General features: G+C 37.4%; 1 protein-coding gene across 1 annotated transcript; it reads right to left on the bottom strand.

Annotated features, from left to right (window-relative positions):
• Positions 1–9,417: 9,417 nt before the first annotated feature.
• Positions 9,418–11,333, bottom strand: LOC117498759 (unconventional prefoldin RPB5 interactor-like; the record flags this gene model as incomplete). Its single annotated transcript, XM_034150910.1, is given in 1 exon segment — positions 9,418–11,333. A coding segment is annotated over 1 exon segment (62 nt), but the record flags the coding sequence as incomplete, so codon positions are not given.
• Positions 11,334–11,605: the final 272 nt, after the last annotated feature.

An 11,605-nucleotide genomic window follows, 5' to 3' on the forward strand; every position in this document is an offset into this window, starting at 1 on the left:
GTGGAACTATCATGCTATATTTAAATGATATATTGTAGGACCATACCTATATAAGGCATATTTATACGTTTCTGTTTTCAAAATACCAAACAGATCATGCATTTTAGCCATGCCTCATTTTGCTCAATTTGCACTTTTTATAGCTCTGCTCTGCAAGGGCAGATTCAGTGAGAACAGCACCATCTACAGGCCTGGCATATGTACTACAGCGTCTCCAGCGCTTTAGAACGGCAATGGCCGTGGCTGTCTCCTCCTGATTGGTGGAGTTGGCCCAATAGCCGTAGCGCCACCGTCCTGACGTCAGGACAGTGTTCAAATCTGGATCAGTTTTTTATCAGATCCGTTTGCAGCCCCTTTTTTTTAGAGATTTGGGTATGGAGGAAAAATAGAGAGGGTTGTGTTTTCTGACCACTTGGTGAGTTCACTGGAACACCGGGGACAAATATTCATGTAGAAAAGACGTACCAAAGTGCATTTTGCATGATAGGTCCCCTCTAATTAAAAGAACAACACAATTAATTTCATAGTTAAATTCAATAAATAAATACTTTAGGTCATGTAATATTATAATCGTTAAATATGTCATGATTTAATACAGTTTGTTGTATATGTTAAACCAATATGCGTAAGTGTTTCTTGTGCCTAGGAACTAATGTTTGTTCATGCACTGGTACTGCGTGTTTTGTTGATGCACTGGACAACTCAACGTGGGTTGACGTCTTTATTTGAAGCTCTGCTGAAGTCTGTGACAAAGTCATAATTTGACAAGGTTATACGGAAAAGGAACTTTAAAGATTAATCTCCTTTCACGACAAGCGGCCAACGAGGTATTTGTTTTATGTTTTCATGTGTCCTATTTTCATTCATATATATGTGTAGCACAATATGCTAATATGTTTGGCTATGTATACGTGTTATTCGTTGTAGTAGTTCTCACGGCGTAACTGAAGAGGGGAGGCTACAGGATGAAAACTCCGACCTGTGTCTGTGTCGTGAAGAGAGCTACAATTATATTTATTTAAGAAGAAATAAGAAGTACCCAGACCTTTTTTAAAGACAAAACACTGATTAATGCTGCCCCAATAAACACTGTTTCACCTTAACACACACTAGGTAATGCCTCTTGCTAATTGGCTACATTGGATAGTGATGACAAACGTTCTCTCAGTCCAAAGTGAATCTGAAGGACTGAATGCATATTTAATCAGCTGTACTATCATTTATTTAACGATTGTAATTCTCCAAAGTTACGACAAAATGTCACCCCGTCTGTCACGCTGCTTCTTCTCCCCAAAAAAAAGGACAGCGAATGCGACGGAAAATGCAGAACGAATGCGGTGTGAAAGCACGCTCCACCGGATGTATTTTTGGATGTCCCAGTTGTGTGTGTGTGTGTGTGTGTGGTGTCGAGGAGGAGGCAGGTGAAGGGTGTCTGGTGACAAAATGCCTGGTGTGTGCAGCCTATTTTCCAGGTTTTGACCTTCCCTGAATGCACCGCTGTGAGCAGAACGAAGATGAATTGGAGCGCCGAGGCTGTCCACTCGGGAGAAAGAGTAAAAAAAAAAGAGACTAACTGATGGATATTAGTCTCATTCCTTCTTTCTGTTTGTCTGTTCCTCGCAGAAATGGAGGTCAGCTCCAGAGGTTCTTTTGGACAACACACGTCAACGCCAAACAAAAATAGAGGAAAATGTATTACGCAGAAGCAGAGAAAGATTTGATTTGTTGAACCTCTGCAGCTCCACACATGATGGTGTTTGTTTTCCTGGGTTAAAGAGGGTTAGAGATCTCCTCTTGTATCCTGGAAACACATCTAGTGGTTCTTCTTTGTACTCAAATGTTTCCTCGCTCTCTGGTCATTTCCATCAGCTCCTTTGGCGTCACGTTCAGGTCACATCGGGACAAACAGGATGACATTTTGTCGCTGCAAAGTGTTGATGTGAAGAACTCTGAAGTCGTCGGTTAACATCAGAGATAAATGGTTATGACAGCGCTTTTGTTAAAAGAGAGCATTATCATAATGTCAAATGTCAACAATTAGGGATATTACAAAGAAAGGAAACGCAGCTTAACTGTAATTATTGAGGCTTTTACAGAACGATGCACTGGCAAAACATATCCTAAAGTGGTCTACAACACATTTCTTCAGTATTTCCTGAAATTATCGGCCAAACAGCGGATACATTTTGTAGATGAAGCTGGACCTAAAAGCATCCAATTGTAATTCAAAGAGCGTCTATTTCCTCCGTACAACTTTACAAAGTGCTTTATTTTAAAGGTCCCATGTCATGGCCCTTTCTACTGATCATAATCCATTGTTGAGGTCTACTAGAATACATTTATATTGTGCAATTTTCCAAACTCACATTGGTTTCTCATACAGCATCTCTGTATAGTATGTGTATTCACTCTATGTCCTAAACGGCTTGTTGGAGCTCCTGCCCCCCCCCCCTCCCTGTGAGCCCAGTAGGGCCGTCTGCGAGACATCGAGACACAGCGAAACCCAGCCGAAACACACAACACACACACAGCCCACAGCCTGGTCTGGAGTTTGAGTTTTGTGTGTGTGCCCAGGCTAGATTCCGCCTGTGTCTCGCTGTATCATCACCGACCCAACACCAGAGAGCCAGCTCCACAGTGTCCCGCTCCTCGCAGCACGAGCCATCGCAACGTCCCGCCGAGTGTGTGTGAGGAAGTCCGCCGGATTGGTCCAAACGTAACGTCTGTTACGTCAATATACGTATACGTCACTATACGTAGACGTCACTATACGTATACGTCACTATACGTTAGTGCACTACGTCACATAACGTGATACGTCACTATACGTATAAGTTCACATACGTATACGCACTTCCACTATACGTAGTGACGTCACTATACATAACGTGTGATACGTCACTATACGTATACGTCACTATACGTATACGTCACGTATACGGTATACGTCACTCATAGGTATACGTCACTAGGTATACGTCATACGTACGTGTGATACGTCACTATACGTATACGTCACTATACCTGAAATACGTCACTATACCCAAGAAGTAAACAATGGAAAAAGAGAAATCCCCAACGAGGCGTTCTGGGGCAGCAGAGACAGGTCTTCTCTGTGTTAGAGTTGTACTCGCTACAGGGTGTACTTTGAGGGTTTGTGACTCTGCAGACCGTTTACATGCACAGCTACATAACACACAAGGGGACGGGTAATAACCAGAAAAGCATGACATGAGACCTTTAATAAAGTCCATGCCTATTTCTGTCTTTTTAATACAAAATAAATGTATGGATGTCCTACAGGAAAGAAAAGAGCCATAACTACATTCCTTTTAAGAAAATTAAACAATTATACAAAATATGATCTTGTTTATTTTGTAGATTGTGCAGCATTACAGCCAACTGCTCTTTTAAGGTTGTTAAGCTGTAGTCATTGCTGGTTACTTGTATGTTAACGCTACTTTTAAATACTTCTTTATATCGCTAAATATAAAGTGTATCCTGTATTGAATTGCCTATATTGTATTTTTCTGCAAATATAAAAGATTTCCTAACATCTTTCAATGTCTTAGAGACTGCCCTGCCATTGTTTTTTCTTCATGCAAACAGGTACACCCCCTCCCCCCCCCCCACACACACACACCCACACACACACACACACCCACACACACACACACACACACCCACTTCACCGTGAGCAGAAAAGGAAGATCTGTAGCATTTTATAGGTGTGTATGTATATAATTTACTAGTGATTGTGTACGTGTTTCATGGGACAGAAAATCATTTCAGAGGGCGTGTTAAAGACTGGGAGAAAGGTGAGCTTGTAACACACACACATACACAAACACACACACAGACACACACACACACACACACACACACACACACACAGATAATACCAGATGAAGATTGAAATGGGAGAAGGAATCAATATTTCCATTCAAACGTCGGTTTCATTTTCTCCAGATTAGAGAAGACCCTTTCTCTCTACTCCATCACCGACTCACGTACACAACCAATGTCACTGTGGTGTTTAACCTATGTGTGTGTGTGTGTGTGGTGTGTGTGTGTGTGGGTGTTGTGTGTGGTGTGTGTGTGTGTGAATATATGGGGACATATGAAGCCCTCCATAGGTAAAATAAATGTGTGTGCCAGTCCACATTCGGTCTCCCTACATCCAATTTCCACCGTCCACAGTGACGCAAATAAACTGTCATCACACACACGGCTGATAAAGAGTGTGTGTGTGTGTGTGTGTGTGTGCGTCACAATATTTGTCCTGTGTTATTGGAGCTCTGAGTCCACAGAGTCTTCTATAAACACAAAGCTGTGAATTATTCAACAAATAACACACTCCAACACCTCAAACCACACACACACACACACACACACACACACACACACACACACCACAACCAACACACACTCACACAGTATTTGTACTCAGTATTTTCAAACACAAGCAACCTTGCACACGTATTGAGACAAAAACACATATTTTAAAGATGGATAAATGTTATTCAATGCACTAGATTAACACGCACACACACACACACACACACACACACACACACACACACACATACCTAACATTGGGTTCTCAGTACAGCCATGATTCACACTACTACACACACACTTAGAAGTGTGCGGATTTGATTGTTGAAAGGAGAAAAGAGGCTGATGGATTGAATTCACTTCAGAAACACAGACACACAAACACACTCTTTCTCACACACACACACACACACACACACACACACACACACACACACACACACACACAGGCCATTTCATTTTGTCTCATCTTAAGTGGATTTGGCTGTTGGTCAGTTCAGAGGAAGGTGAAACACAAACTGCTGTTGCATTCAATGACGGGTGACACCTAAAGACTGATGGAGGTACTGCACACAAACTACCTGCTCTCTTCAGACTGACAAGGTGTGTGTGTGTGTGTGTTAAAACACACATTTGACAAGCAGGAAACAGAACATATATGGTATTTTTGCTTAATATTAAGGAATTATCATCATTACAGTCTAATCTTCTGGTAAATTGACTGATCATATTTGTTGCAGCAGCATTAAAGCGCACATAGACACAGGAATCAAAAGACAAGCCGCAAAGACACATCCATTAAATCAACAAAAACGAACAATGTATGAGATAGTCTTTACCATAAGCCAACTGTATGAGACCCCTAAAAGAGTCCCAAAAAGAATATGATATGATGTGTATAATACATATTAAACTATGCCATTATTCAAAACATGCAGGTATCCCAGAGTGCTTTCAAATGAGGAAAAACATGAGGGAAAGTAAAGCATTAATTACAAAAGGTAAACTCCTTTTAGTAATGAAATAATGCTGGAAAAGAAAACTCAAAAGCACTAAAGATTCACATGACAACAGTGCAGTTTAACAGCCTGGCAGGTCAACCTAAACTTCAGCAGTAACTTTAACAAAAACCATAAGCCTAAATCTACCAGGTCTGCAACTATTATTCATTTAATTAATTGGGATTTTAAAATGTTGTTAGGTTTATAAAATGTCAAAAATAGCGCATTAAAGTCCAAAGACAAAAAGTGCTGCCGGCAAATATAGTCTCTGTCCGACTCACAGTTCAAAACACGAAGATATTCCGTTTACAATGATTAATAAAAGTACGCAAATCATCACATTTCAGGAGCCAGAACCAAGTATTTTGTGACTGATAAATACTTTTAACTGTCTCAATAGTTGTTGAAGAGTTTCTGTTAATCAATTATTCCATTTATTAACTAATTGCAGATGTGAAATGACGTCAGCTAGTTAACATTTGATTTGCAGATTAAGGCTTGAAACTTTTAAGTATATATTGTGGAGTTTATGTTGAGTTAGTGTTACTTAGGTATTTCAATAGAGGACATTTACTTTGATTTTAGACAATGCTATTACTACTAGTTAAGTAAAATATCTGAATATCTCACTGTGGTTTCAGCTTTAATGTCGTTATGAATAAGATAACAATGAATTAGCTTACTCGGGGTATATGCAGGAATCCTGAAGTCAAATTGAATACCTTTTAAGACCTTTTTTAAGACCCTTTCCATACATTTTAAGACCTCATCGCCACTTGGAGTTCTAACCGGTTACATTGGCGACACACTTTACCTCACATTTACTATATACAGTATTGATTGTCCTTCCTCCTTATCTTCCAACCATTTGCTGTATTTTTGGAACTTTAAGTATTTTGGAACTTTAAGTATTTTTGGAACTTTAAGTATTTTTGGAATTTACGGTATTTTTGGAACTTTAAGTATTGTTGGATCTTTAAGTATATTTGGAACTTTAAGTATATTTGGAACTTTAAGTATTTTTGGAATTAACGGTATTTTTGGAACTTTAAGTATTTTTGGAACTTTAAGTATATTTGGAACTTTAAGTATTTTTCGAATTAACGGTATTTTTGGAACTTTAAGTATTTTTGGATACTTTAAGTATTTTTGGATATTTAAGTATTTTGGAGGCTTTGGACCCTTTCCATACATTTGAAGACCTCATCGCCACTTCGAGTTCTAACCGGTTACATTGGCGACACACTTTAACCTCACATTGACTATATATAGTATTGATTGTCCTTCCTCCTTATCTTCCAACCATTTGGACGCAAACTTGCATTTCCCCATAACGATGTTGTTTAGCAACCGGCGTAAACGGACCTTCGCGCGCTATCAAGCAGTGAGCGTGCGATGTCCTGTTCAGATGACGTCAAATCCAACGGGATGCCATAAATAAACTACACAGAATCACACTACACACCTACGCAATGATTACATTCAGGCCAGACTGTAGAATACAACCTCTTTGGACAAGTTATATACTTATTGAAAACAAGCTACAGAATGTAAGACCTTGGGAAAATGCCGTTTAATACTTTTTAATAGCCTTCATTTTCACTAATTGATTTATCAACTTTTAATACTTTTTAAGACCCCGCGGACACCCGGTTACCTTTAATGATGTACAGCACTGCTTCGTGTGTCAGCAAAGAGCCTTCAGCAAACAATGCGTCTCCAAAAGACCTCAGGAAGGCATTTGTGAAAAAATAAGAACAAATTAGGGGACAATAAAATGCAAAATATGGTCTTTATTACTCGAGACAGTAAACCAGGTCAGTTTGCTATACTTGTATTAAACATATGCAATAATACAATATAAAAGATATTAGAAAAAGCTATTTTCTATAAGTTATATTTGATTTACAGAAAGTGTTGACTGTCTCTGGAAACACAATGTAAGCATTTTAGCTTTCAGATAAATCACTTATCAACCCAGAACGTGGAATTTCTAGCCACTTATTATTGGTACATAAAATCATTTAAAGTTGTATACACATGCATTGTTTACTGTCTCAGAAAATAGGAGTATTTATAAAAAAGTCGTACAATAAATAAAAACGTATTTGAACTCCCAATTTTCAGATGGATTACTAATAATAATCCAGTAAAGTTATACATTCCTAAAGTAAAGTTCCTAGTAAAGTTCCTTAAAATGAGCCAGCCACTTTTGGTATTTGAATATATTTTAAAGCAAATTACTTAACAATAATAATTGGATTTAAAGTGGGATTTTAAATACAGGACGTTTTTTAAACTCCTAACAGAGTATCTTTTGCACTACTTATAACCTTTATATATACAGTCTATGCTTATAACCCATCAATTATCTTTTATTGTTTACCTTTTATAGTCCAATGATTGATGGTGTGTCAGCAGTCATGTCCTGATACCAGTTATTAACAAAAACTTTAGAGAAAGTCCCTTTTCTGTTTATAAAGAAGTCAAATCCTCCACAGCTGGCAGCTTGTTTTGGTTTTGGGGAACTATTAGCATCCACTTCTTTAGCTAGCATGCTAACTAGCTTATAGCGAAAAGCGCGGGTGCAGGTGTATTTTGACAATAACAGCCAAGTATCACACTCCTCTTCGTATTTTCTTTGGCAAATTATTAAGTTACAACCTTAAAAAACAATTCCCATTTAACTTAAGCTATCAAATAAGCAGTTATGTTAGCTTTTTGCCGATAACGTTACTCTCATCTGAGCATCTGAGCACCGAGTGGCTTTATTAATAATCAGGTGAACCCTAAGCCCCGCCCCCTTAGTTACCGTTGTTATGCTTTCCCAACGCCTGCCAGTTACATGTATATATATATTTTTTAAACTTTATTCATCAAGAGTCTTTAACAAACCTTTATGGAGTCAATGGTGCAAATACAGTATTAACTAACTAACCAGAAATTATCTTCGAGTTGTTTGCTACACATACTGTATGTGTGACATGATTAGCTTAGCTTAGCATGACTAATTTGGGATAAGCGGAGAAATCGCTCGTTCTAAAGTCCAACAATACACCTATAAACAAACCTAATCCTGGACTAAACCTTAATAATTGACGTTGCTGCATTTTTATTTTGTATTATTACTCAAATTATAATGTAAAATATACACTTTTTCGTTCAACTGTGAGTAAAACTTTCCTATGTTAGCCTGATTATTTTCCAGAAATATGAGACATGTCATCAAGGATAGCTATTTCCCTGACTGTATTTATTTATACTGACTGTTAATGTGTGTGTTATGGGATCTAGAGAAACCTACAAAATGTACAACAACTTATCTTAATTTAACAACATGATCTGTTAGATGATATACTGTGATTTGAGGTTTGAAAAGCAAATTAACTTGCATAAAATCACATTTAATAACATTTAAAACTTCATTTTCTTTCAAAAAATAAATGTGTTTACAGAGAAAGACTTGAACGGTGCCTCCCTCTAGTGTTTGTATGTATACATTACACTTACTTGACAAAAGGTAATTAGGAGAATGACCACTAGATGTATTGCTAATATATTATGTGTATAAAGTGGCTGTTAAAAAGCACCTGGAGACAGAGGCAGACATATACAGACTTCCTTTTATTTACTTACTTTTCAGGATGATATTAGCATTCTTTCTGACACACGAGTACACATTTAAAATGACACAAATAATGACTCGATCACTCTGCGTTTACAGAGTTTAAATCTGTCTTTATTAATCCTCTGATGTGTCGTTTTAAAAAAAGCAACTCCAATACAACACAGCCAGCATTTCAATTCAGAATACAAATCTGTAAAAACACACACACACACATTGGAACAAATGCAAAAAACACACACCTTCATCGTGCAGCCTGGGGAGTCCGCCACACACACACAACCACACACACACACAACACACACACACACACACACACACACACAACACACAACACACACACACACACACACACACACACACACACACACACCACACACACACAACACACACACATACACACACACCACACACACACACACACACACACAACACACACCACACACACACACACTACACACACACACACACACACACACAACCCACACACACACACACACACACACACACACACACACACACACACACACACCTTAAATAGCAGCTGTTTTGCAGCACAGACACAAGCAAATACAAAAAACAATAAAAGGAAATAAAACAATTACAGAAACAGAAATTACTGATATAAAAAAAAAATGTACCTCACATGTTGAATTTACTCATTAAAAGGGCAATTTCACGGATAGAAACAATAATAATAATGGCAATAACATTAATATTGTGGTCTGTATTACTGGAAATTGTTAAAAGGTCATAATTATGGTCATATAGTTTCCTTTACTGGTATAAAACATGTCTAAATATTGGCTCAAAGTAGGTTTTCTAGAGTTGACTATCTCAGGATAACTTAATTTCAGCATTTCTAGGTCCTAAAAAGAGATTAAATTTAAACAAATAACGTAAAAGTCCCACAGAGGAATTAATATTTCAGTAAATACAAGAACATGTCAGAACAGCAGATACATTTAAATTCACATTTTGATGAGAAACAGCCGGAAAGCCAAACGGCAAATCCACATTCAACTGAGAGGAAAACTAAGAAACTAAATTCCCTTTTGAATCTACAGCTCCGATGGGCATGATATCAACATTTAAAGTACTCTGATTACTGGTTTAAACTCTATCTTGGCATACAATCATTTATTTTTAATTATTTAGTTGATAACATTTCATAAATAGTGATAATCAAGAGACCAGCCGTCCAAAAATCGGAAGATATTCAATTTACAATCATATAAACAAGAGAAATGTTCCATATGGTATTTTCTTTTAACACATCTTGTTGTTTATGTTTTAATTATAATATATGGACGAATAGATTCAGCGCTACATGTTTGCGATACATTTGTTAGTGGATTAATAGGCTGATTTGATTTAAAAGTAAGTTTGTTGCCATGTGGAGTTAATTTAGAGGGTGTGATGTCATCATAACGCTGTGATCGGCACAAGTACCAAATAACACTGAAAATGGGAATTAACTCCAAGATAAAAGTCACTTAGACACCCTGAAAGTCAATTAATAATTAAAAAAATGACAAAAATAAAACTTACATTTGTACAGTTAAGATAATTTCATTTAAATTCTGAATATGTTACTAAAATATTAAGTATTTTGTTGATATAATGGCAGAAAATAGTGAAAATCATACTTTCCCAGTGTCTTCAGATTGCCTTTTTGTCAGGAAAGCAAAATAATTGACATTAATATTACCTAGAGACATTTTAAAGTTATTTAGGCAGCCTGAAAGTCAATTAATATTAAAAAAATCCTCTCCTTTTCATGACAAAATAAACCTTAACATTGTATAGTTAAGATCATTAATTAAAATTCTGATGATGTTACTAAAAGTTGAAGTATTTCGTTGATAAAATGGTAATAAATAGTGAAAATCACAATTTCCCAGTGACTTTTGTCAGAAAAATCAAAAAGAATGTACAATAATATTACCTAGAGACATTTACCGTTATTTAAGCAGCCTAAAAGTTCAATTAATATTTTTAAAAATGTCCTTTTATGACAAAAATAAACCTAAAATGGCAGTTAAGATGATTTCACTTAAATGTTGATGATGTAACTAAAGTAGAGAGTATTAAACCGTAACAGTACAGGATGTCTTCAGCCATGTTTACTAAGCGTTTAGTCTCCACAGAGGAACCAGAGGGGGGTCTCACAAGCTCCGTCTTCTGCCCAGAAAGAGGCCTCTGAGGCTGGATGTCCTCTTCAGACGGTCGCCCCCCCGCTCACCTTCTCCACCGGAGCTTTGCTCTTCTTCTTCTTCTTCGCCGCCTTCTGCTCCTTCTTCTTCTTCAGGGACTTCTCTCCCTCCGAGCCGCCGTCTCCCCCCCTTCTTCTTCGTCTTCTTCTTCTTCTTGTCCTCTGCAATGGCCGCCTGGTCACCTTTCTTCTTCGCCGTCCACTCCTCGTTCAGACAGGCTGGGGGAGGGAGAAGTGAATCAGAAACAAGTAGGGAACACATCGAGGAATTTAACTTAGTGAAAGAAGATCAATTGTAAGAAAAACAACCAAAAAATGAGAACTATTACTAGAAAAGAATAGTATATATAAAATATATATATTAACATTTATATATGTATACCAAGGAGAGGGATAAGGGTAATTGGTCAAAGATATTCAGAGAAA

Source organism: Trematomus bernacchii, unplaced genomic scaffold (genome assembly GCF_902827165.1).
Source record: "Trematomus bernacchii unplaced genomic scaffold, fTreBer1.1, whole genome shotgun sequence".
In the NCBI taxonomy this organism is placed as follows: domain Eukaryota; kingdom Metazoa; phylum Chordata; class Actinopteri; order Perciformes; family Nototheniidae; genus Trematomus; species Trematomus bernacchii.